The 27,429-nt window shown below is 39.5% G+C and overlaps 1 protein-coding gene across 2 annotated transcripts; it reads right to left on the bottom strand.

Annotated features, from left to right (window-relative positions):
* Nucleotides 1-1,400: 1,400 nt before the first annotated feature.
* Nucleotides 1,401-25,295, bottom strand: CFAP221 (cilia and flagella associated protein 221). 2 transcript variants are annotated; one of them, XM_061369982.1, is made up of 24 exons: nt 25,234-25,295; nt 22,856-23,027; nt 22,296-22,396; nt 21,222-21,308; nt 21,020-21,115; nt 20,433-20,533; nt 17,949-18,052; nt 15,672-15,831; nt 14,905-15,028; nt 14,707-14,818; nt 14,378-14,486; nt 13,708-13,795; nt 11,910-11,999; nt 10,461-10,556; nt 8,925-9,015; nt 7,780-7,907; nt 7,257-7,337; nt 6,133-6,240; nt 5,814-5,990; nt 3,932-4,090; nt 3,408-3,502; nt 2,807-2,896; nt 2,480-2,599; nt 1,401-1,848 (listed from the first exon to the last, which is right to left on the bottom strand). In XM_061369982.1, the coding sequence occupies exons 2-24, from the start codon at nt 22,992-22,994 to the stop codon at nt 1,725-1,727; spliced, it is 2,580 nt and encodes an 859-aa protein (XP_061225966.1). In that variant the 5' UTR covers nt 22,995-23,027; nt 25,234-25,295; the 3' UTR covers nt 1,401-1,724. The 2 variants fall into 2 exon arrangements, with proteins under 2 accessions (XP_061225966.1, XP_061225965.1); XM_061369981.1 differs by lacking the exon at nt 25,234-25,295 and adding an exon at nt 24,506-24,528.
* Nucleotides 25,296-27,429: the final 2,134 nt, after the last annotated feature.

The raw sequence follows: 27,429 nt of genomic DNA, 5'->3' as shown, positions 1-27,429 counted from the left end.
GGCTTCATGTGAAAACTTAAGACTTCTAATTATTTAGCCAAGTTTCATGTCCTTAGGTACAGCTGGATTGCCTCTGATAGCTTATCACCTTGAGAAGAGTCGGCCTTGTACTAGGAGGTATCTTGGAGGGAAGTAATGTACAGAAGTTTGTGTAATCCTAGCTGTCCCCTTGGATTTTAGGAACAATTTAACAGCTTTTTCTTACCTTCTCTGCACACTGAAACCTGGCCCATAATAAACTTAAAATGCAGAAAGAAGAGTTGCTTAAACAGCAAGGAGGTTCATTTCTTTAAAGGCTGGTGTCTCCAGTGGAGAATGGAGAAGCATGACTAATTTCCATTGGGATAATGAGGAAACTCTATGGAGGAAAGACGATACTACTGTAAGAAAAAAGAGATCAATTTTGGTTGATCACCAGTTTCTGAACATCTGTTCCATCTTTCCTAGACACTGAAATTTAGCTGATAGCTAGCAGTTCCTAAGAATTATCTGTTTAATTTAACCTGAATTATTAACTGTAAATTATGAACTATGAATTATGATTGTGAATGCTTTCATTGTCAAATGTGAAAATGTTTGTGTCATGGTCATTTTAAGAAACTCTTAAAAGATCAACTGCTTTCCTAATGACTAGCAGAAGAAAAAAGCAATGTGTATGTATTTAAGCAGTTGTTTGTACTCAGAGAAATTCTGCGCATATCCAGACCTGCATTGTGAACAACACTTTGCCAGTTATTTCTCTGAAGTGTGCAAAAATAGTATGTAGCTAGTATAATAGAGCATTATTTTCACCCTGCTTTCCCATTGTCTATCTCCCTGGACAGTTTGTCTACACTCATCTCCTCTACCCAAAATAAACTTTTTTCTCTAGGGATTTTAAGAGTGTCTGGAAAGAAGTATGGGTTCTAGGAATGCAGTATGTATTCCTGCATTTTCCATGCCTTTTGGTTCAGAAAATTCATGTTTTTCAGCACAAATAGCTTAGAGCACACTTAAAAATGAGACATCAACTCACTATGGATAAAACCAATTTTGTCCGATGTCTAGCTTGCCCACAAGAAAGCAAGAGACATCTCAGCTAAAACACGATATGCTGATGCATTTGCTTTCCTAGGGAATACATCCTTAGCATCGCAGGTCTCTCATGAGGCTCTGGAATTCATTCACCCAGTCCATACACCCAATTGTCAAAAGAGCTATATATTGATTTAACCCTCTGAACATTTAATGAGATCTGGTTGGACATTTATGGACAGCAACTGTGTTCAAGTCTTCCCTTTTGTTTCAAGTCTCAAGTATGTGATTCCCAGTCAAGCCTGAGATTCAGTGACTTACCTGTGAAAATTCAAGGCCAGGACATAACTAAAAAAAACCGCAAATCAGAAGAATTTGGTCATGAAGACTTCTCACTTTTTATTTGTAAATATTGGGCTGTACATTAATTACCAAACTATTTATATGGTAGTACTGCAGTTTTCTGGTCCTTTGCACCAGGACAAAATGAGCAGCCACATGGCTGAGGATTCTCACTGGAGCAATTACTGTGGGGGGGGTAATGATCACAGCGAAAGTCCTTGACAGAGGTGGCATTACTGGTGGTTCTCTTCTTTCTGCATGAGAAGTTGCTGACCTCACTGAACATAAGTAGATGTAGCAAGGACAAAGGCAGCCTCACGCATTAATAGGATAAGCAGTGCCAAGCCATGGGCTTTGTAAAATTATTCTTATTCCAGAATAAGGGTTTTATTAAGTGCTTTCAGCTTCATTTCCTCCACATGTTTTTGAACCTTCTCTCTGAGCTCATTGTTTTGGAGTTGAAAATGTCCATCTGGATGCTTGCGCACGTCTCTGCAAGAAGTTTAAAATGTCATTTGTATTTATAATAACCAGGGAAGCTACTTAGGAATGCTGACAAAAACAAAGGAAGAGACACACATAATTTCTCTCTCTCTCTCTTTTCCTTTATTTTATATATATGTGTATGTATATATATATATAAAAAATATATATATTATATATAATGAACACAGAGGGTATTTCACTACTTATGCAGAACTGGAAAAGGACTGAAACTATGAAATGAACATTCACTATTTGCTTGGCCAGCTAGGAAAGCTAAATACATACTACATTGAGTTTTACATTTTACCGATGAAAGAACACATGATGTAATGGCCAGAACAAGAGCATCCACATGAAAAAACTGATTTGCCTTAAAGATAAAATGTTGAAACTGCTGTAAAGGAGCAATGTGTTTCTGTCCTCTAGAGAAACATCACCCTATCCATAGCAATGAAGAACCTTCTAGTGACAAAAGAAAGGACTGGGACTTGTTTACTAGCGTTTTTGTTTCCCTCGTTATAAAGCCAAACAGGATGGCCCTAGAGCATCTCAGTATGACTTTCTACATAATTCTGAAAGGGATGCTTGTCTTCAGATTTCCTCCCATTCCTCTCCCCTAAGTTCAAATCATACCTACCTTTCTTCTTTTGCCGATTTCTCTTTGCTTTCTTCCAAGAATGTCTGCCCAATTTGTGGAAATTCAGCTTTTACCATCTCTGGAGTAAGAGTAATTTTGAACTCAGTTTCATCTGTCTCTCTAAAAATTAATAAGTTGAAGAACAGTTGGCTTGATCCTTTTAAAAGTTTTTTTTTAGCCAACAAAAATGAAAGTATGTGTTATGTAAGAGCGACTTTGTGCCTTTTTGCCTTTGGGGCTCTCTTGGGACAGGTTTAGGTACATCCATACAAGTCTTTAAGAAATAATCATCAGTCACATTTAGTTCAAAATAGAAGAGAAACTCACTGGTCAATTATGTTCTCCTTGTCTCTCTCTGGTAAGTCACACAGCATTGGTGGTACATTTCTTGGAAGCATATCTGAACTGTAAGGATCCCTGTGATGGAAATGGTATTAGTTTAAGAGGAGCAGAGAGTAACTGCACTAAATGTTTATATCTTGAAGCTTCATAGTAGTAATTACAACGAAGATGATGTAGTCAGCAACTGCTCTGACAGGAGGGAACGTGAGCCTGAGACATGCTGGCTACTGAGTACAGGTGCCCATATGTTAAAGGTTTTACCAGTCACACTTCTGCAGGACAGACAAGAGTCTGTAGCTCCCAGGGTCTTCTAAGACTGAACCAAAAAGTATTCAGGAGAGTTATTATTGAAAGTGCCAGACTGGAATTCTTCCAGAGGTAGGTATTTCCTCTAATAATATTGTTCTTAACTCACCCTTCAGTGAGGTTAGCAGGGGGTTTTCCCATTGGTTTTGAATTTCTGAGCAGCAATGAATCCTACCTGTAGTCCCATTTTTGTCTGTGGGGCTAGTTACTGGTCAATGTAGTTACAGACAGCAGAAACTAGTGCTGAGTAGAGGCACTGTACACTCAAATCCTTTCTTACCTAGGTGTTGCACTTGTCCATGTGGGTGTGTTAGAAAAAGTAGAATACACCACTGGTAAGAATCTTTTCCATTCCATTACTCCAGAAATCACATCCTGAAATGACAAGTGCTACAGCAATCAGATCTCTAATACATAATGCAGTGTATGCAGTGTATGCAGTGGGGGGAGAGGCTTGATGGACAGACTGTCTGACTTCTTGGATGAGAATTGAATCTGACAAGCTGAAGTTCTCCATATTTAAAAGACGCTTCCTCCACTGCAAAGTCATGAAAATAGAACAGACAGTGAAAAGAAGGAAAGAGCAGAGAAATATTCAGGGATAAATAAGAGGCATGGATAAAGACTAAAAAGAACAAGTTATTTTGACCCACGTACTGACTATTTAGGTATTGCATAATTTATATTTGAAAATGTTTTCTATCTAGGATGACTCTTGATCTTCCTTTTAGATTACTTGGAACAAATTCTTAGCAAAAACGTACCCAAGCCTGGTACTGATACAATAAACTCAAAAGGCCATACCTTGTGATGTAAAAATTTCTTTTGTGTGACTGGAATACTGGATCCTTTGGGACATTCCTTTGTAAAGGTGTATTTTGGATGAGGACAAAGATGATATTCAATATCTGTTTCAGAATAGGCCAAAGGAAGTAAAACTGGAACTAATCCTGGAGTAGGATTCTGAAAACAAAGAAGAGATTATCTTATAAATTCATTCTGAGCACCATAAAGAACTAAACTGATGAAAAGGGGTAATGGGTTAAAACTTGAAAACAGGGGAAGTTTAGATTGTATATAAGGAGGAAATTCTTTCCTGTTAGGGTGGTGAGGCACTGGAATAGGTTGCCCAGGGAGGTTGTGAATGCTCCATCCCTGGCAGTGTTCAAGACCAGGTTGGACAAGGCCTTGGGTGATATGGTTTAGTGTGAGGTGTCCCTGCCCATGGCAGGGGGCTGGAACTTGATGATCTTAAGGTCCTTTCCAACCCTAACTATTCTATGATGGTATGATTCTAAAATTCAGTTCTTATAAATGATGTAGTCTCCCCAGATTCACACCTGCGTCTCACTGTGACTGTTCTGTTTGGTCTGACCATTAATTTCCTTTCTCTTCCCCTCATCACAGACCCATAATCTGCCTGGTTTATCCATGCTCTCTCCTGTCTAAAATACAGCAATTTAGGTGTTGTCTCCAAGATTGGAAAAAAAAAAAAAACTTCCTGATTACTAAAAAATCCATTGCTGATTCTCTGAACAGTTCAGAATGGGAACTGACTTTGCTGTGGTGAAAGCTAGTGAGTGTTTTATCATCTGTTTTACTGCATTAGCATCTGTTTCTGAGTAAAGTCTAATGCTGGGTAGTGTGAGATCAAGCTGTGCCTGGCTCTTACACTGACATGACAGAGGGATGAAACTGATGTGAAAGTGATGCAGAGAAGATCTCATCACTAAGTCCACTGGAGTCCTGGCTGCATGCAGTGAGTACAAGTCTATACCATGTATGTTATTCCAAGATCACCATACCAGCACTCTGGGCTCTGGCCCATTGCAGCTAAGTACTGCTGAAAGACAAAGCCACTCAGGTCAGACACAGTGCCGTGCTGGCTTGGAGATGCTGCCTGTATCCATGCACAGCATTTCGCTGAGCTGTACATCTGTCTTTGTCTGCTCAGAGACACCTCAGGGACCTCCAGGCTGTGACACATTGTCAGGAAATACCTTCTGCACTCTGCCAAGTAGCACAATTTACATGACAATTAACAGAAAATCCTCCCACACTCAAGGCTGTGATTTTTTGAATCTCTGTGCCTAATAACTTGGAAATGTGGTTTTCAGATGCTATGAGAACTATTGGAAACTCTAAGGTGGCAGGAGACAACATGAGTAAAGAGCTTGACTTCACTTTTCTCAGTTTATCTAAGGATCAGGCAGAACTGAACAGAAGGAGAACGACTGCACCTGTCCCATTACCTGGGCAAGAGCACGACGTTATAGAAGGACTGAGATGCCAAAATCATGGCTTTTCTTCTAACGTCCAAATAAGGGAACAAATGGAGAAGATGGGAGAGGCCCCATGGTGTTCCAGGGAATCCTGGGATCAGTGACCATTTGTGGAGTGTGAGACTGGAAGGGTCTCCAGTTCACTGGCAACTTTGCTTTATCATTCGTCTCCTAAACTGACCAAATTCCACCTTAAAATGAAATGATACCCCTCTCAGTGCAATTTGCTCTGTGACTTCTACCTACCAGGGCTAGCACCTTGGGGGATTACTCTCACTGTAGATAGATTTATACACCAATCTGAGTAAGACAATTGCCCACCAATTCCACATCAGGCTTCTGATGAAATAAAACCCTCTTCCCCTCTGTTTTTAGGTTTTTTGCGGAAGTCAACTTCTACTTACAAAAATACGAAGTGGGATGCTCTCTGTAGGGTAGACTAAAGCTTGGGGAGGAACCAGTTTTAAGAGGCTGATATCCCTTTCTGCCACTTCTTCTGGGGATGGTTTGTGGAAATCTGCCTTCTGGGAGACCAGGCGAAGGTGCCCCTCAGGAGAAGCAATTACTTGAATCAACTCATCCTTGAAAAGCAAGACATCAAATGTTTTCAGAGTATAGTAAGCCTTTTGGCATAAAATGTTGAGACAAAATGAATCAAATAATTCTAAGAATGTAGGGTTGGAAGTGACTTCAGCAAAGTTTGTATCTGAGAAGACTTGTTACCTGGGCTCCCTGCCTCAGTGGTCGGGAAAGTTTTTGAGGTTTGTAGCTTGTGGCTGCATAGTGTGTACAGAATGGCTGATACTTCATAATATTGAAATGCTGAGGAACCTAGGTGCAAACAAAAAAGATGTGCTGCAGGAGATGACAGTAATCACTACTGATTAACTCATAGGTGGAATGGGGCATTACAGCTATATCACACACATCACTTCTCTGTGGTAAAAGACACTTGGATCACTATTTTGGAATGCGGTGTATAACAAAGCTTTGAGAAGCCATACTTCACCAAGACAAGCTGAATGAAGGCTGAAAAGAATATTTCCGTTCTCACTTTTCTATTAAAATATCATGGATTTTATAGGGTTTTGCTCTAATATTCTGAACTCAATGTGGTGGACAAAAGCTGTGTTAAGTAATATACATAACAGTGACAGATGAACCAATGTGTAATAAGCGTAAAAGATGCTACAAGAATGATTCTAGACTTGTTACATCATCTGAAAAAAAAAAAAAAGTTAACATTGAGCCCAAATCTGTATTGATTTGTATTCGGGGGAATATTTAGACTTCAATGGGGTGCAGGATTTGAACTTTTGTTATTCAGAAATTGGAGAGAAAAGGGTTTAGAAGTCAGGAGAAAAAAAAAGTTTCTGTACTCGTAAAGTTGAAAAAATATATATATATTTCAAAGAGATGTTTGCAGGAATGAAGAAACGAATCATGCAGAACTGAATGCCAAATAAACAGAAGACTTCCATTACTCTCTAAAAGGAAGGACACTTCTATAATACCACTTTCATAAAGCTCTGAAATCAAAGGAAAAACTGTGTGGTGTGCAGGGCTTGCAGTATCTTTATTCATAGAGGGATTTTGTTGGTTGAAATATAATAATTTCAGTTGAAGAGCTTCACCTGTATCTGGAGAGGAGACTGTTTATGGCTATAAGCTTGTTACTTATGGAAACAGGTAAAATTTGTTTTTAATAAAAGCATTATAATCATACAGCCATATTAAGACAACATTTCTACTGGGCTGCAGACTGGAGGCACTGAATCAGGCAGAAACCATGTCTAACTGGACTCGTGAAAGAGAGAAATACATCTGAGGAAGCTGTTCTGACTCACCTTCAAGTCGTAAAATGGAAGAACATGTCTCACTTTCACATCTACAGATTCAATAGGAACTAGGCCAAGAGCATCAGGTGCCTGAAAAAATACAGTATTTAAAACCCCGTAATATGGTGGGTCTTTGTTTTTGCATTGTCAACAACCCATAAGCACAGCTACTTGAAAACATATGGACATAATTATGCAAACATTTTGTTTTATATTTCTCGTGTCCTGTCTTGGACTTTGACATTTCCGTTATTTCTCATTTCTTTCCTTCTGCAAAATCATGGATGTTAACTAACTCTGATCATGAATGTATTATTCAGAATTTTAGAATGTCATTAAGAGAATGCAAAGATTTTTTACTCTTTTCAGCAGCAGCCTTAGTAAATCTGAACTCCTGAATTAATTTGTCAGAACCCCAGAACACCAGTCACATTGTGAAACTTCAATAAAGGCAGTACTGGGCCTGAGGCCAATGTCCGCACCAAAATTCTATTATCTTGAGTGTGGGCCATCATTTCAATCCTGTACCTACCAAATCTTGCTGCAGCTCATAGGAACTGTAAAAGGGGAATTCAAAAGGCAATATACGATCTTCAGTTATGCTGGAAGAAAAGCCCTTACATTCTTCACTCTTCTCTGGTTTGTTGAAACTCCTGCTTTCTGTCATGAATGGAAAGCAAATACTAAGATTTTTTAATATATGTCAATACAGTGTTTCAGAAATAGAATCAAGGCACAAAATATGTTTAACATCTTCCTAAGACAATGTACGTCTAGCAATTTTAACATAAATTTTAATTTATTAATTTATAGCTTGATATTTATAAATTGATTTCTAAATTTATAAATACAATTTTATGAATATATACAAATATAAGTAGACATAATTCAATACAAAAAGGTAATATTTCCTAAAGACTTTAAATGCCACATCTACAATATAGCAGGCACAATATCTTGACTATTAGACAGATCTCATTTCCCCTTTTCTAAAAGGACATTAAACCTCCCTTATTCCAGCATGATCATCTATCTCATTCTGCTCAGCAAGGCAGAGACAGCTCAGAAGGCCTCTGTTACAACAACTGCTGTTATGCCTTCTACTTGAAGCATCCCTGCAATTTCTTCATTCTGGGAATTATAAATGCCTACTTGCAGAAGCAGGAAAAGGCCTGACATGGAAAGACATTTCAGCAGTTGTCAAACTGTGTGTGTACGAGGGAGTGGGAAATAAGAAACACAAATTCTCTTCTGTCCCCAGTATATCCAACTGTGACTGCCATCCAAGGCCAATTTCCTTCTATGGCTGTTGAAGAACAAGTGACTTATCCAGGCCAGCACTTTCATTTCACCATAAAGAAAAGTGATTTTTTGAAAGCACCTGTATAAGAAAATTATAAGGAAGAGAACTCCTTATTAAAAAAAAAAAAAAAAAGATCTATTTGAAGATGTCCCTGTTCATTGCAAGTGAGTTGGACTAGATGACCTTGAAAGATCCCCTCCAACCTAAACCATTTTGTGATTCTATGATTGTACCTTGTCACACTGTTTTCTTTTTTTTTGAAGACTCCTTTTTAAGGACTCTGTCTTTATATGTAACACACCTGACAAACTGCAGTACAACCTGGATTATCATAATTCATAGCCAAAATATCAACTTGTTCTTCTACTCCTTACCATACACAGAGCCTTCCTCCAAGTCTCTGGCTTCTCTGCTTAGCCCACGGAACAGAAGCAGTAAACGATTTAGCCGATTCTGCACAACAATCTGAGAGAATGATTTTTAACATTCAGCCAAACATGGTAAGATTTACAGCCGTAGAAAGAAACGTCCATTACAACTGTATTTATTCTACAGAGCTCACTTGGCCGTCTCTCAAGTTTTTTAACTATGGTTAGTTTTCTGATCAGGAGAGAGAACATGGGAAAGGAGAGATGTAGAATGGATCTCAACTAACATGACATTATTCAACAAAACCAGTGCAAGTTTTCATTTAGTCTTACAGGCTAATCAGACTTTTTTTAGCTAGGTCTTAATCCTTCAGCTGTGTCTACTGTCATATACAGATTTAACACTGGGTAGGTAGTCAGTTGATCAGGGCCATATGAATACTTGTGGCCTAATGAATGAAGAGAATAAGTATTAGCCTGCACTGTGAAATTTGCCTAGTGCCATATATCACAATGAGGAGTCGTAGGTTTTAATACCAGAAGGGGTCATTTAACTACCTCCTTATCTGTGCAGTAGAGGAAAGAGTATTTCATTTCAGGACCTCTGTATGGAGCCTAATATTGTAAATAGATTGGACACTATCCAAACTGAACATTAGGAAAGTAGGAAACATCCATATTGCTTGCTACATTTAGATTTATTGGAAAAAGAGCAGTGAAGATGCAAGATAATATTTAAATCCACTGAGTTAAGTAATTTTACTGGTTAGTCTTTAGCTTCCATGTTGGAAGGTCCTAGTCCAACCTCCTGCTCCAAGAAAGGTCAGTGACAAGATAAGACCAAGTTGCTCAGGGCTTTATCCAGTCTGGTCTTGAAAACATCCAAGGATGATGTAGACTGCACAACTTATCTGGATAATGTGCTCCAATGAATGAGTGTCCTCACAATAGAAAAGGATTTCCTTATACATGGTCTATACCTCTCTTATTTGAATTGATGCTCATTATTTCCCATACTCCCACCATGCACCACTCCAAAGATACTGGCTCTGTCATCAAGAACGTCGTCAGAGTTGTTGGAAGGTACTGTTCTTTCCCTCCACTTTCCCTCTCCAGGCTGAGTAAGTGTCTCTTCACAAACTGAATGCTCAGGATCCTGTCCATCTTGGTGGCTCTACACTGAACCCACCCCAGCTTATTCATGTCTTTCTTGTCCTAGGGGTCCAAAACTAAGCAACTATATGCATTTTGAAATCTGCTGTTTAATATGTAGAAGTATTTTTTACTTAAAAAAAAAAAAACAAACAACTAAATCCATTTTTATTTACTTAGCATTGATTGCAATATTAAGCACCAGCAGGAGCACCCACAGAACACAAAACTTACTCCAGATCTTTCTTTCCTAGTGAAGCAGGGACATATTTATTAAACTATCAAATCCCTGGCTAGCTGTGGAGACTCCTTATGTTCTGGTTTGCATGTTCTCTTGTGCTATTTCCAAGGCATAATGCCATCACACCGCATTCTGGTTGTTCACATTACCCTGTATGCTGCTTGTTGGAATTTCCTGAACATCCTGTTTCTATTCTCCCAAGGGTCATTATGGAGCAGGTCAAATGTGGGATGGACACTTGGATACTGCATGGTATTAAAAAAAAAAAAAAAAAAACAACAAAAAGAAACAGAAAAGAAAAATCAAAGCCTTTTTATAATCAGTGAGAAATTTCTTCCAGCCTGAGCCATTTCTTCACCTGAATCTGCATGCTGTTTCTAAACACTGACATTAAGTTAAGTGAAAGCATTTGCGGTATTGGCATTTAACCAGAAGCCTTCACTGCAGGGCTTAATGGGAGGTAATCACCAAATATTTTCAGATGCAGGATGGGGAATGCAGAGATAACATGGCATGGGTTGCATCTACACACATGACAACCACATACTTCAGTGTAATACATGGGCGGTCGGACACTGGAGAGAATGTAGTTCTCTACCAAATCCACACTTCATCTTGTATGGATGTGAACTGTAAGCGCTCAAACCAGTGGCCCATCCTAAATCCAGTAATGGCTGACAGTACACACATAGAGAAGGGCAAAAGACAAGGATAAATTTAGAGTGATAATTCCCCAGAAAAATGTCCCCATATGTAGTGATCTCTGGCTCTGGACATACTTGAGGAAGAGGTGATGTCTCTAATGTATTAAATTGTTGAAATACTCTTTGAACACAAGTAAATCTTCCTGATGCATTAATCTCTTTTAAAGATCTAGTTTTAAACTGTAACAGAAGAACATGGCACTAGAAGATACACCAGTGTTCTCTGAGTACAATAACTCTCAGGAGGAGAGTAGCTGCTCAACCAACATTTAGATTAGGAGGACCCCTAGAACACCATCCCAACACAACCCCATGCCATGCCTCACTAAACGATTTTCAGCACGTTGTAACAGGTGTAAGAGTACAGCAAAGGACAACTTCCACAGCTATTATGTTCCTCAAGAAGGCAGTTTGTATTACTACCATTAGAATTTCATTCAGCAGCAGGTTATCTATTAAATAAAGCTCCAAATAATCCTAGGAAATGGATCTTAGGAAGTACCTCACACCACAGAGAAGGACAGAAAAAATCTAAGTACCAGAAAGGTTCCTGTCAATCTGACCTGCAGGTAAAGGTTGTAAACCTTGTGATATGCTTAACCTTACGTTTAGGCATGACAAAGCTACTCCTAAGAGAATTTTCAGAAAGAAGCAACATGAATCTGAGGTTAGGCCTGCAAATTTCCGCTTGTTTCTCGTATTAGAGTAGAATGTCAGAAGATGTGTTATGTATGTAGCACAGTGCTACTGTACTGAAAGTAAAATGGGAAATAAAAAACTGACACAGAAATAGGAGTATTAGGAGAAAAAGTATGCAGTGCCAAATATCTATCTGTTTGTTAGCTTAGTAGGTGATAATAACATATGGCAGGCAATAACAACATATAAACAAACCTGGTCAACAGGCCGGATAACACGCCTGAAAGAAACTTCTACTTCATTCCTTTGAAATTCCTGTTCTACGATAGGATCTCCTCTCTGGATCTAATTTATCATCAGGAAGAACAATCACATTAGAACAAAGCATCCAGTGGATTCTTTCCTCCCTTACAAATAGTAGAATTAATTTATGCTGTAATATTCTGGAGGTGCTTGACAAAACACAGACTTCATTCCCTTTTAGACAGTGATTACTGCAACCCTTCAGCAAGTCAAACAAAGTTAAATAATGTCCTTTTGGGTCTGGGTTTCACTCAGATCTCTGCCCTAATGAAATACAGTTTGCTTTGCATAGACAGATTCAGCCAGAGAGGGGCTATGGAACCAATACCAAAAGTTAGCACTCAAACAGATCATGGCAGTGCTACATAAATTTCCTGAAGCTTTTCCATGTTCTGTGAACATCTCCCATCATGGTTTCCAATGGTGCCAGCTGCTTAATCTGCTCATGTGTGAAACAGTTTACTATTGATATCACTTCACTTCTTTGAGACCCCCTCAATGTTCAGGCATGCTGGATGAATACCACTGCTTATTTTCATTGTGCCTCTTTCACCCCAGTCCTATTCACCTATTGTTTCATTTCCAACATACCATTATGTCTTAAATAGAGATCTTGGCTTTATTTTGCAAAGTCAAATTTCCATGATTTTCATCAACTGAGGTTTTAGTACAATGGAAGACAGACCAGTTAAAGGTCTCCAGGACAGCCACTCCCAGGCTGTATAACAGATTGGCCACCTGAGCAAATGATGAATGGGTAATAAATACTCTGTGAAGCCTAATGACACTCAAGGTGAAAAAACTGACAGCATGAGCAAAAAAATGCCTCTATCAGAAAGTCATGGGGGCAAATGTGAAACCAGGCAGAGATCTACAGATCCTTTATGGTCAACATGTAGGCAAATAAATGTTTCTAAACAAAGTTAATATTCAGTGATACATCAATCTCACAACTTAGATTCCCTTTTTACTCACTTTCTCTTTTGCATTAAATATAATGTTTGAATGAATTCACTGTGCCCAATTCACTGTATAAATTAAGCTTTTACCATATCTATAAATAATTTTATTCCCATAAAAAGCTTCTTGGCAATCAGTGGGATATCAAAAGCTACTTGAATATCCCGGAGGCAGGATAAGAGGGACAAGTCCCACCTGTCCCTGCAGGCTGTGCCACCTGGGGAGAAATACTTCCTGACACCGTGTATTGATGCTGTCACCTCCATGGAAGATGACTTGCAATCTGGGATGACCGGAAGCAACCAAAGAGAGAGAAGGTGAAGGTTCAGAAGACCAACCTGATGAATTACCTCCTCATGGCTCTGTGTAAGAGTACTGACTGTGTTTAGCTCTTTGACTGAGCCTTTCAGGACATCATCTCTTCAGAGAGGTACAACATAAACTGCAGGTTGGATTTAGCCATGGTGCTGACAGGATTACGCTGCAATGTTGCACTGTGATGTGGCTGAGTGCAAATCTGCAAACATCTAGTTACATTTCCATTAATAACTTATCCTTCCCTGTGTCTACCTCCAAGATAAAAGCCACCTCTGAAACACTGATACACAGGCATAATAAAGATGTAACTACAGTAACCTGTACTACCAGTACAGGTTTGCATGGATGTACGAAGAAAAACTGAAGATGTAAAGAACTTGATGCAATTCACTAGTGCACTGTGTAATCTGAAAGTATAAGGGGTTTTTTAAATTTGTAGGAAAAAAAAAAAAAAAAGCCCAGAAAAACTAACCTTGTATTGTTGTTCTTCCCTCTGTCGGTTTTCGATAATCTGTTTTTTAAATTCCAGAGAGATTGGATCTTGGCCTTTACGAACTTGCCTGCATTTACAGGGGAGACAAGAAAGATGCTTTACTCAATGCACAGTTTACTTTATTTAAAGGCTAACAGACTTATTCTTCTCTTCCTAAGGGGTCCAGGGATCCATAATGTTTAGCATAAAGGGCAGATCTGAGGATTGCAAATGAAACCACAGTGTGCTTACACAAATGACTATGTGTTTTCCTTTATGCCATTTGATGTATGTGTGCAATTCTGTTCACTCCATTATACATTTTAACCCAGATTTATTGACAACCATACCAAAAGCTTCCTTTGCCTTTAAGGGCAGAAGATGAGATGTCTGAGAACAAGGTTAAGTGAACAAGGTTTTCAGCAGGTATCTTTCTGAACACAACCATAACACAAAGACCTCATTGAGTACTACTATGGATTACTGCTGAGACTGCACTTAGATAGAAAAAAAAAAAAGAGAAAAGAAAACAACAGTAACTTAACTGTAAAACAAACCTATCAGGACATGAAATGTCAGCATTATGCACTAGAGGATATTGCATACATCATTCATAGAGGCCTTGGTTAAGCAAACCCCAGTTTTGTTAATTTGGTTAACTAACACTTACCACTTCAGATGACTTGCTTCCTCTTCCTGAATATTTTTTTTAACTTTTAGTTGAAATAGAGTTTCCTTCATCTGTCTTGTTTTTATCCCTTCACAGCCTTGAGAAAGGACTGCAGGAATATCAGAAAACCATATCACACCTCAGACCAGATTGAATTTTTAATTGCTAAATCCACTGCTGCGATAACTGAACTCATTAAGACACAAAGCTAAGGTAAGATTTGTTACAGAAACTACAGTAACATCACCTCAGCAATTCTGGAGCAGAATTCCTCATCGAAAACCTACAAATAATGCTACAACCAAGTTTATGCTGCTTAATTACATTACCTTTTTTCAAATCTTTAATCCTCAATTTGCCTGGTTCCTGATTCAAAACAGTAGCTACAGCATATGGATTTGACAAGTCTGTGGGGAATCTGAGGTTCTGATATTCAATTTCCTACGAGATATAAATTAATAGGAAGAAATACAAACAAGAAATATTTTCAGCCCAGAAAAATACTTGTAATTATTATCTGTTCACACCTTTACTTTTTGAATAGGCCTTGCTCGTGGTCGACTGACTTGGTTTCTTCTCCACACCACAAATTTTCCTGCAGACACAGCTTTTTTCTCTGGATGACTTTGTAGTTTGTCAAGACGTTCTTTTCTAGGTATCAGTAGGACATATATTGCTCTTGTAAGTACTCTTTAAATGGCATATAAGTCTAATACATGCATTTACAACCCCTTTAGATACACATGGAGACTGTAAATGTATCTCCCAAATTACACTTGGCAGCAAACTTTCTACTCTTCAGAGTTCACAAAAAAATTACTGCAGCCCAAAAGACTTCATTGCTCAAAATCCCCTCTATGTTGCAAGGCCTCAGAAATAAGAATAACACAGAACAGTTACAACTGAAACTGAGGATGATGAACACTTCTTGAAGGGTATGTTATTTTTCATTATGCTCCACCCCTGGCAGTGTTCAAGGCCAGGGGATGGGGCTTTGAGCAACCTGGTCTAGTGGAAGGTGTCCTCGCCCATGGAAGGGGGCTGGAACTAGATGATCTTTAAGGTCCCTTCCAACTCAAACCATTCTATGATTCTACAACTATGTTTATTTTGGTACAGTTTCACTTCATACAGATTAAGGGCATTCTGAGCAAATGATGTAGAAGAGCAGGTACATGTACTAACAGTCAAATTACATAAGTGTCTAGATCCAAACACTTGAAATGATTACAGCAAATGGCTGTATCTTTTAGCACTGGGCAAAAATATTCAGAGATCAGTCAGCTACACGTACGTTAGACCCAGATGTGGTGTTGATGTTCCTGTGAATACACATACATAGGGTTTTGACTTAAACTGTGAAATCCGTAACTGCATTGTCATTTGTGCTGTTCCATACTCAACTGGGGAATATTTCACCGTTAATTCCACTTTTCCATTGCCTGGAATGATTCCTACGATTAGAGGAGAAAAACAATGAGTCCATCTAACAAGAGCACACTTCAGTATGCTGAAATTGACTCTGGACTACATTTTTGTTTTTAAAAACAGTATTAATATTTGAATGGATGGCAGTAGGCCTGGAAAATATTTCAGGTCTCAAAGCATCTTTCAAGAACTATGCATTGTCAGATAATGGGAGATATTTTGCAACAGCAGAAAGATTTGACAGTAAGACTATAATATTTCCTACTATTATGAAAATGATTGCCTGTTTGTATGTAGAAATTATTCACTTGCTTCTGCCAGTCCTAAATCTCTGGCATATCCTGCTTTCAGGAACAAACATTATAAACATATTCCTCTGCCTCCCTCCAAGTTCGGGAATCATCTGGATTTGATGCATCACCTGTCTCTACTTGATTTTTTTTCATTATTACCTACTCCATTGTTTTCTCAGCCACTTTAACCACCCTTCATATCCCTAAACATTCAGTGGAATTCCAGGATGCAGGACCTGATGCTCCTCAGCATTCTGCAATAAATTTATTCACTTAATCAGAAATATGAAATTCTCATCTCTGTAAAGTGACCATTGCCTGGTTTTCTGTATCCTGCCGTTTTAAACACCAGTTAGTTTCATTGGGATGTTTTGGGGTTTTGTGTATGTGTGTGGAATTTCTTTTATTATTTCATCATATCTCACAACACAGCAGCTTAAATAGACGCTAAAACTTCTTAGTGCTTTTCAGGTATCATTCAGTGCCTCAGAATTCCCAGTACCAAAGTTTCTGACTTCACTGTTACTGGGTTGATGTTTTTTTCTGGCATATTTTGTTCCCCTTTCTTCCAAGAACTAAACCAACTTAGAAAGCATGAATTACTTCCAGCTACTTTGCCTATGACTGTGCAAAACCACAAAAACTTCCTGAGGAATTTTACAACTTCTCTCTTGTTTTATTCAATTGCAATATTGTTCCTTTCCTCCCTTGATATATCAAAACTTATTTAAGCACAAAATAAGAAAGAATATTATCCTGAAAGAATGACCCTAATCAAGGCAGCAGCATAGTTCATCTTTGTGAACCACACACCTGATAGAATCCAACTACTCCTAAGAAATGAAAATCCATCTGGCAAGACAGCAAAAAATAATATCATTTTACATACAGAAACAACAGCAATTTTTACTGCAGTGCATAAATAATCAAAGTTTAATTCCAGTGTCACAAATGGCACTAAGTGCCAGATTTAAGGTTTTTATTTATTTAGATCTTTATGTATTTCCATGGAACTGACCAGACTGCGTAGGTGAATTATGCAGCTAGGTCTGCATAAACATTTTTGTCGGAACACCTGGACACTAACTTATATGCTTCTGCCAGCATCTGGCCAATGTAACAATGATAGCACCAGACCAGCAAAGGTATGTCTGTCTCAAGACAGAGCCCTCTCCAGCATTAGGCATGAAAATAGCTGAGCCTACTGTTCCAAAAGTCCCTGCCTCTTGTAAAGCCTGCACACAGAGGTCTAGACTGACTCTAACATCCATGCCCTCCCACGAAACACCTGCAGTGGTGTGTTTTGTGCCCTTCACTGTAACAGCTCCTGAAGCATCAGATACAGCCCTAACAAATTCTTACAGACCACTAGTGAAAAACAGGTACGGGAGGATGTTTGATAGAGTGTAAGTCACCTTTTATTTCCTATATCCCCAGTTAAGTAATCTGATGCATGCCTATTCCACAAAGACAGATGTTCCTTTAATGGGGCAGGAGCCAAACAGTCCTTGGGAAAAGGTATGATAAAGAGGTGAAGCCTGGGCTTCCTGCCCCTCTCCTTTCAAAAGGCTATGCTGGCAAAGAAGGAAACACAAAGGCCAGATGGACTTCTTGAGACATCCTGTATTTTGCAGAGGTCTGCAGCTGGGCATTGACAAAAAAAAAATCTACCAGCCACAGTGGGTTATTTGCTATGAGGCTGCATATGACTCCCATTAATTATCCAGCATGTACCTGGAAAGATTCTGAAGCAAAGACTTTTACTGTACAGCACTGAATACACTGTCACAAGTAACCACACTTCATAAGTATGCATTTAACATTTAGTACTTTAAATAAGTTCAATTTACCATATGTTGGCTGGACAGTGAAGGCTCTGTGAGGCTGAATTAAATCAATGTGGAATTCAAAATCTACTGGACAGCTGCACTGCAATGGGATAACATACTCTTTACTGAAAAGAGAGAAAGGAAGAAATAAATTAATAAAACTACCATTGACCATCAATTACAAGTTGGAAATGTACATTATACACACCATGCACTGAATTTATCTGTGTTCAGAGGAATGGGTCACTTATTAGTGTGAAAACAATCATTCCTTGTTGTTCCAGAATAGCGAAGCATTTCAGACATTTCACTCAGTGAGGAAATGAGAGCTAAATCTTTATTCAAATGTTGGATATTTTACATCTTGACTTACTTTCTCCTACCCATACAGAATTTGATTACAGTAAAAATAAAAGAATTACTTTTTATAAGTTATTTATGCATATCCTCAGACTCTTACAAACTGCAATATTTAGTAAGTACCAACAATCCAAATGAGAGCAACAATAAGTACAGAACCAGAAATCAATCTTCTTCTGTGGCTCTCCTTGTGAAAGATGATGTGAAAACACTGTGCAATATTCAAAAGAGTTGAAAACTGCAACGCATCAGAATGACTGGATTTTAACCACAGTGGAAATAATGATAAAATGGCATGGTTTTCATAAGAGCCCTTTATGTCTCATCAAGTTATGGGAGGGGTTTTAGCACACATCTTTTCAAGCTGTCTTGCTTTTGTATGCATCTATTTTCATGTATCAAGTTGAAATACAAAAGCATTGGTGTAATACCATCCATCATCCTACAAATCAACACCAGTTTACCTAGGCTTGTTTCCCATTCTTGTAAACTCTCTGACTGAAATCTTACCCTGCTGATTAGCAAAGAATGCATGCTATACAGTTGTTCCTTTGGAAAGCACATTTTGAAATGCCTAAGGAAATAAAAAATAATAACAAAGTGCTTTTTACACTGCGTCCATATGACCTGTTCATGTAGAAGATGCAACAGCAGGCTGAGGAGGCAGTTTAAGGTTTAGTGTGGCTTGTACAGTAACCAAAATGCCTTAAAGCTGAGACAGTTATGGTGGCTGTTGCATGATGGACCTTATGTACCTAAGGAGAAAGCTGGGTGTTAGAACATAGGACTTATCCTACACTTACTGGACGTAAAAGGCAGTTTTTCCATTGATCTCAGTGGGCTATGGATTGAGCCGATAGTCCCTTGAGCTCTGTACAGTACCAAGCATTTCAGAGAACCTTCATTTTCAGGAAAGTTTTTAACAAACAAATGATGAAAAGTACTGGTTAAAGTTAAGGTTTTACCTTAAAACCTTGGATTTTAAGAGAAACCATCAGTTTTCTCTTCAGGAACAATTCCAAATTCCCTCAGGGCATCTCTGACCATCCCTGTTGCATTGAAAATTTTTCCCGTTATTTAAAAAATGTATTTTGTACTCTGTCTAATCTCTTCTCTGTATTCTGAGAGTATGAAAATTCTGTATACTTCAACACTTGTAAAAATGAAGGAAATAAATAGAGTCACATCATGCCTAGAGGCACCCAGAAAGTCAGGAGTTATGTCCAGCCCTGTGAGAAAGCTGTAACATCACTTTTGGTATATTCACTAGAGTTTAGCAGATTAAGGGGGACTAGAAAAACAAATGAACAAAAAGACACGAATGTTCATTCTGCAATGCTGGGCTCATTTTTTACTGCAGAATTTTGCATGTTCCTTGTAGGTGCTTTGCCTGTTCTTATTTCTATCCTTCAGTAAAATTCATGAGTTACTTTCAACTCACAGGCTAAGAAAAAAACCCTAGCTGCTAAGACCTTCAGTTCCTAGATTTCACTCACACCTTTACAGCGACACATATCACCATAATTACAACTAATACAGCCAATATACTACAGAACTAGACCCTAATCAACAGAATTTCCCTTCTGCTTTCCCCCTTCCCAGTTCCTATTAGCAATTACTATGATTACTTCATGGGAACACTCAATGTTACATCTTTGCAACAGAGGGAGTAAGATGAAATCTCCACTATTTAGAGCTCCACATCAAAAGATCATATCAACTATTTTTAAACAGAAGCAGCAAATCTAATGAATGATCAAAATCTGGAATAAGGCTAGCTATTTGCTATCACACCTACCATAACTTCATTTCCAGAGTACTTCATCTTGAAAGGAAGATCCATTCACTTATTAATGCTAAAAAGACATAACACTTGGGAGTCTACAGGTTACAAACAGCAGCCATATTGCTTCACATATGATGAGTGAAGTGAGTCAGCACGGATTCAGACTGATACCCCAGTTACATCTATGTATATGTTTACTTCCTGTGAACATGTGCCTGAAACTATTCATATACAGAACTATTCTGCAGTCCAGATGGAGGCTGACTTCCTTAAAGCTTTCAAAACATTAAGTTGTACAAATAGAGAAAAAGGAGATTTTGCAATTTGTGCATGTGGACAGATGTCTGTCCTTAACTCACCTCTGACCAATTGGTACATCTGATAGATTTATAAATGATGGAAATTCTACAACATTCATAGCAGGGTAAGCATGCACAGGAATAAGTAATGTATCATCTCCCTGGGGAAAAATAAAAATAGAAGAGGTAAATACTTATTTCTTACAAGGAATAAATGCTATGAAAAGAAAATGTTTCTGTAGCAGTTGGCCTGTAAATGGGCATAAAACATTTTTGAGATCATCACTGTGTTGCACCTCAGGATTTTGATATTCTACCCACTTTCAGAATCCATCTGTATTTCCATACTTTCAGCAACTCTCTAGAGTTCCTCTAAGCATGTTCAGCTAAGACATTACATCAGTGTGGCACAAAGACTGAACTACTGGCAAAGAATAACAGAATAAGGAAGATATTCCACCCACAGCTTCGGGATGTTTGCAGAGGAAAAATTTTAAATGCTTAAAATGAAATACTCCAATCCAGACTTACTGGGAGTAAATCCATGTGGCTGTAGGAGATTAACTGTACCTTTACTTTATCATCATGTCCTAATAGCTGTTTCATTCCATTACAACTGTTATATGTATTTTATAATAAGTCCTCACCTGACAGTGAATTCTGATGCAGTCATAGTAGTACCGCCACTCATCAGGACAAAAATCAACAGTAACCACATACGACAAGCCAGGGACAAGCCGGTACTAGAAAATGACCCAAAATAAGGCAGAAGACATGTAAAAGCTGCTTATATGACACAAAACCAGTGCTGCATGAAAAAGAGCAGTGTAAAGGCTTTCCAACACTTACTGTTTTGTTGTATTTGATCTGAAAATGCTTTGTCAGTGGTGGTATTATGTGAACGTTTATTACATCAACAGAAGTATTTATTAGCTTCTGTAGAACAAAAGAAAACAAACCACAGAACACTTCACAATGAGATCAACTGAGAATGCCAACTGTTCTTTTTGTAAAATTACCCATAGCAAAGAAGTAAAAAATTTTACTTTAGAAGAAATAATTCTGAATATGCTCTGAATTTAAAAGAAAATTAAGCAAAATTTGCATCCTGCTTTTTCAGTCTTTGTAACTAAGTCCCAACTCCTTACCTAGGAATAGCAGTCTTGCTAAAGACAGTGCTGATGTTGAATCAAATTCTGGTCCTGTTTTGCTTATGTGCAAAAAGAGCAAAAAATGAAACAACCTGTTGACTTTGCTTTTATACAGGTCTGAAACAACAGACATTTTGTAATATTCCATGAGTTTGTTTTGCATCACAAAGCAACAAACTGTTGGATGGTGTCAGTTCAGCCTGTAAAGTCTCCTGTATCTTTTTTATTTTCATTATATCTGGAGAACCTAGTCCACCATAATCACCCAACCTCTGCCTCAAAACACAACATGAATAAAGAAGGCAGTCAAAGGTAAAGAAGAGAGAAGTAAAGGAAATACTCAAACTAGGAAAGGTAATCAAACCCATGCACTCTTTCTTCCCTTAGATTAAATTGCTTTTGGCAGAAGACGAGAGGTGCTTTCAAAATTTTCCCACCAGTGAACAGGCTTGCAGACACAATGACAACCCAAGTACATTTTGAGAACAGTCTCTTACAGAGTTCAAGAATGAATCCTTCAATCATGACATGCAAGTCACATTCACTAACAGTACTTGCAGACACAGGAAGCAGAAAGGTAAAATAGACAAAGGTAAAGGACAGTGATACACACAGCATGGTACTCATCTGTTTTGTTACCGCAGGGCCACTCATTTTAAGTGCTGCTTTTTAGAGCAGTCTGGAGAGCAAAAGGCCTCACAACCACAAGCAGTCTACTCAGCTTCTGTTATCCTTTTATGAGCCCCAAGAGGATCCCTGCTCGGACACTTACAAGTGTCTGTTGGTGATGTTTTCCAACTTCATACCCTCCATAGTGTAACACAGCAGGCTCAGCCTGTACAACTTTGCTCCTGTGACATTCCGAATAAATTTCTATAGAGATAGAAGATAAAAGGAGAAAAGGAGACCAGATGAAATGCACTTGATAACTGTTACTTATGTTGCTAAAGCATTTTATGCTGCACACAATGTATTATAGAGAAAAGACAAAACCAGATTATTTCTCCTGTAAGTAGGCATGACACTTTAAGCAGAAAGTTAAGGGAGCATCTATTACCCCAGCAGAGCCATGATTCCACAGTCAGTTTCCTCCTAGCATCATAGCTTCAACAAGCCTCCCCAAAATGTGAGGGTCATCCAGAATCCTCACAGCCATTATTTCTTTCTTTCTAGTCATTCTGACTACCTATCCTATGATTTGGCCTACAGGAAGACATAATTTAGGCAGCAGGCTGGGAGTTTTGCTTATGAGTTACAAAAAAATATAATAATAACGAAGTGTCTCCTTGAATTGCTCCAAGGTTGGGAAACAGTCAAAGAGCAGAAACTTACTTGTTTCCAGCAGGTGATGGGGAACAGCGTGTCTTTTTTTAGGTTCCTCCACTAGGCTGTCCAGAAGGACACTGGGTATTTTCTTGAAGGATTTTTCAGCAATTGTGATTTCTGTCGAGGCTGATTGAACTACATCCATGTTGGACAGAAATGGAGTCAGTTTCCTCAGCACCTGGGGTAAAATCAAAATAACATAATGATCAAAATGTCTTCCCTTGCTCTGATAGCATTTGTTACCTAAACCTGCCTAAAGACATTAGGATAGGGAGTTACTTTCTTTCCTAATGAAGTAGGTTTCTCTGTGTGTACTAAGTACAAGGACTGAGTGACTCCGTGAAACATTGCTCCCACTGCAAGCCCTAGCACTTTGGGCATATTCTAAGGCTTATCAGGGATTTTTGCCTTTCAGGACTGTGCAAAACATCTCTCTCTTCCTTCACATCTCCCATCACAGAAAAGGAGAGAAGGTTCTTCTGATAAACCTGCTATCCAAACTGATTTCTACAGAAATATTCGTCCACTCTCTTGTGAGTGTTTGGGTTGTTAACTTGCAGATTAATTTTTTATTTTTAAATATTAGTATGAGGGATAAGAATATTGGCATCTGACTCTTTTGTTTGGACAGCATCATCTGGGTTATTTAATGAAGATAACTGTAAATCCAGAAGGCCTGGGTATTACAGAACCTGTGTTAAGTAAGCACAGTTATCAGAACATAAACTTCTCTAATGACAAGTGCAAATATGCAATAAGGAAACCAGACACAACCTATGCACAAGAAATTATCTTCATAAAAATAGCATATAGCTCTTAGCTCTCCTATGAGCCAAAGAAGTTATTTTTGGAAAAAGCATGTTCAAAAGCCATGCTGACCTTTTCAGCCGTCAAGAAGGGGGTTGAAACCCCTTCATTTTGTCTTTGTTTTTCATGAAGGGAAGGTGGATGTGCAGCGCAGGATGGTGCTGCATTAGTATCAATGGGCAACTGAACTCACCCAATGCCTGAATTACCCTGAAGGCCCCCAACTTAAAATTAACACTGATCATTAAAAGTTTGAGGGAAGAAGGGCAGAGGGGAGAACCAGAGCCTGGTTCCTCAAGACTTCTGAGGACTGAAGAGGTCCACCTCCCCTGATCCACTTTATGGTCTCTTCTCCAGCATTTGTCTGGTTTTCTAGCCTGTTTTAGATCTTTCAGAAGTTGAGAGGTGCTTCATACTCATGAAGTGCAGCTTTGATTTATGGCCTTGTGCAGTACTAAATAATAAATAAGAAGCTTAAAATAATGTGATACCAGAACCCTGCCCTCAAGAATATTTTCCACTCTATGGCTCCAAGTACAAATTTTCCATTTGCAACAGAAGATCTGTAAGAGGAACTGTACTTTGCACAACAAGAATAAATTTCTGCTGAGGTAGTGACACCAATCAAACTCGGACGAAACCATGCTAAAACAAATTCTAAGCACGAGGTTTACATTCTTTCCACTTGCGTTGTTCAACTTTAACTTATATGACTGCCACCCTTCCTCTCTTGGTCATCACTCCCCATCAGGAATACAGCTTTTGAAAAGCTGTAGACAGACTTGTATTAGCAAAGGATTCCTGGTGTAATCTAAACCGTAAGTTAAAGGGGTGGCACCATTCATTCACCAACTTTAATAACACGATGCAGTATTCCTCAAAAGAAGAATAACGGATGAGTGTTTACTTGCCAAGGTTCTGGAATCTCTGAGTGATAGAGTGATGATCTTAAATTTTTCAGATACCTGTGTCTATCCTTAACACAAAGTTTGTTTTTGTGCAAAGCCCCCACAAGGAGAATCCTGTACAATCCCGGTTGCCTTGGAGGCAATGGCCAAACTCACAAGAAATGCCCTCAGGCCTGGGTAACACTCTTCTGTCAGCACTTGGGTTTTCTAATCCCTCGGTGCCTCAGAGCTCCTAGCACACCTCACCACCAGAAAGGAGTGCAGTTTAACGCTATTACATACTGCTTGAGACTTGCAAAAGCATCGACGTGCTTTGTGAGCAACACAAAACATGCTTTTAAGGTCTATGCTATGTAATTAGACTAGGAGAGTTGCTTAGTTGGCACAAGGGCTTACAGCTCCCCAACAGGCAGCTCTGCCAGAGCCACATCCGCCTCAACCTCCAGCGCTGCAGGAGGGGAGCTGGACGTCCCGCCCCACCTTCTCTCCGCCACTGCGAGGGGAGCACCAAGCCGAGACTGAGACTGAAACAATCCGCGCTTTTGCCCTACTCGTTTTCCCGGCCTGGAGGGAGCCCTTGCTTACCCCCTCCCCTCCTCACAGAGTCTGCTGCCGGCCCGGCAGCCGAACCAGTGCCCTGCCCCCGACCCGGCCCGGCCCGGCCCTCACCTCAGCACCGCGCGGCGCAGCCCCGGTTGCCAGGCAACCGGGCAGCCCAGCTGGACCGCACCACTCGCGGTTGGAGGGGGTGGTAAGTGCTGGAGCGACCCGCAGTGCTCGAGCGCGCCCATTCGGGGCGGGGAGGGAGATCCCGTCAGCTGCAGTTCAGCTGGCTTTGACCACGAAAGTGCAAAAAATAAAAACGACACCCCCCCCCTTTTTTTCGTAGTAAGCGTCGTTTTCAGGATCCACAGTGTGGCATCATTCCTTTAAAAAAATCATCATTCCTAAAAACCACAGAAATTGTTCTTCCTTGATAAGCTCAGATAAAGCTTCTCGGAGATGAGGTGATACAAAGCCACCTTGCATCGTGCAGTCTCTGTCGGGGCTGCATTGGCTCAAAACAGACCTGGAAAGTTTTATTACAGTATTTTAAAAGAGGCCATCTCTTCTTCTCACTGCCTACCTATACATTCTCACTCTTCAGTAGTAAAAAGCAGTCCTGTGAAGCATAACCCTGACACCATTTTGTCAGTGTGTTGCTCTTACCACCCACAACTCATTTCACATTTACATATACGGAGGACAAGGGAAAGTACAGACAGATTGGCAAGACTAAGAAAAAGAAAATTATTATCTAAGAATAAATAAAATCATTCTCTTTCAGCTTTATAACATGGAGGCAGAATGTGACCAAAAGTAGTGCAATGCTCAATTTAAATAAAAAAGGAAGAAAATTTTCACATCATAAAATTCATGTCCCTGAAAGCGGTTCCCATATTTAGTAAAATGTAATTGCTGTTGATTACGAAAGAATGGCACCTGCACCCTTGATAAGGCTGGGGAAAGATGCCCAGTGATGACAGCATTCAAAACGGGCTTAGGAGAAAGTTGAGGATCTGCTTCTACAGTGCCTTTGCATGAGCTGCGATAGCCACTACCCCACCATTTCACAGCATGTTGTCTGTCAGAGCTGGTTCTCACCTCACATCTACATGTGCCCAGTGTGCTATATCACTTTAAAGGAATGTCACCCCTCAGAAAGGTACCTGAAACATCTCTTGCCTGCCAAAACTCCTGTCTCAGCCTTCCTTTCCTGTGTGCTTGCACCTCTTCCTCATAGCTCCATGTGCGCAGCTGTCTGCCTCTGGTGGAGATTTGACCATTTCAAACAGTGGGGGCGAAAGTAAGGTAGCACCGTTCCAAACCATCCATCACATCAGCTGCATAAACAGACTAAGGCAGACAGTTTATTCTCCACCCAACAAGCTGGGGAGATGGTTTGACAATCTTTTCTCTTGCAGAATGTATCTGCTGGAGAGTTCTCACAGGGGACTACTCCAGTGCCCCATCCCTGGCAGTGTTCAAGGCCCGGTTGGATGGGGCTTAGAGCAACCTGGTCTAGTGGAAGGTGTACCTGCCCGTGGCAGAGGGATAGAACTAAGTGATCTTTAAGGCCCCTTCCAACCCAAATCATTCGATGATGATAATAAGTGATAACTACAGATGATGATGATGGTAGTGGCAGTGGTGACTGGGCTGCCTGAAGAGGGGTCCCTGGCCCAAGGGGTGGTGTCTCTGCAAAATGCTACATTTTCTGTGTGGCAATACAAGTAGATACACACAGCCAAGTGCAATGCTACGCTGTTTAATTAGACAAGCACCCCATTTCAGTATATGTGAATTCTTGGTAACAATTCTCTGTAGTCTGCTGCTGCTGTTAGGTTTCCCAACCTGTGGCATCTGTCCCACTGTGCTGACTTCTACTGCACTGAGTCAAGCAATGGTTTACACAGGTGAGAATTTTTCAGGTTAATTTTGCATCCAGCTTCTTTCAAATACTCAGCCTGCACACTAATATAATGGGAGAGTCACAAAATATTACCTCTTCATTCACACAATTGGTGTTTAAATCTAGCACCATCTCCAAAGCTCCATTGCCTATTTCAGAAAATGCCCCACATTCTGAAGTATGATCAGGAACAAAGCTCCCTCGATTACACACACAAACATGAGGAGGAGTGGTGGTTTTCAGGGGAAGCTGTTGCAATACGAATGGAATAATAAAATATTCCTTCAGCCAAAGAAAGAGAGAGAATGACTTGGCACCCCACAGCATTGCCAACGTGGTTTCTTCAGAGTACTGTAATGGCATTGTCTGGCTGCCTCTCAGACACCCTTTTAACAATTTGTTTAACCCTTCAA

This window comes from Neopsephotus bourkii, unplaced genomic scaffold (assembly GCF_033783945.1).
Source record: "Neopsephotus bourkii isolate Nb327-2 ecotype Australia unplaced genomic scaffold, CSIRO-AGI_Nbou_v1 NB_1526, whole genome shotgun sequence".
Taxonomy (NCBI): domain Eukaryota; kingdom Metazoa; phylum Chordata; class Aves; order Psittaciformes; family Psittacidae; genus Neopsephotus; species Neopsephotus bourkii.
Note: the sequence above shows the minus strand (reverse complement) of the source record. Positions and strands in the feature narration are given on the sequence as shown.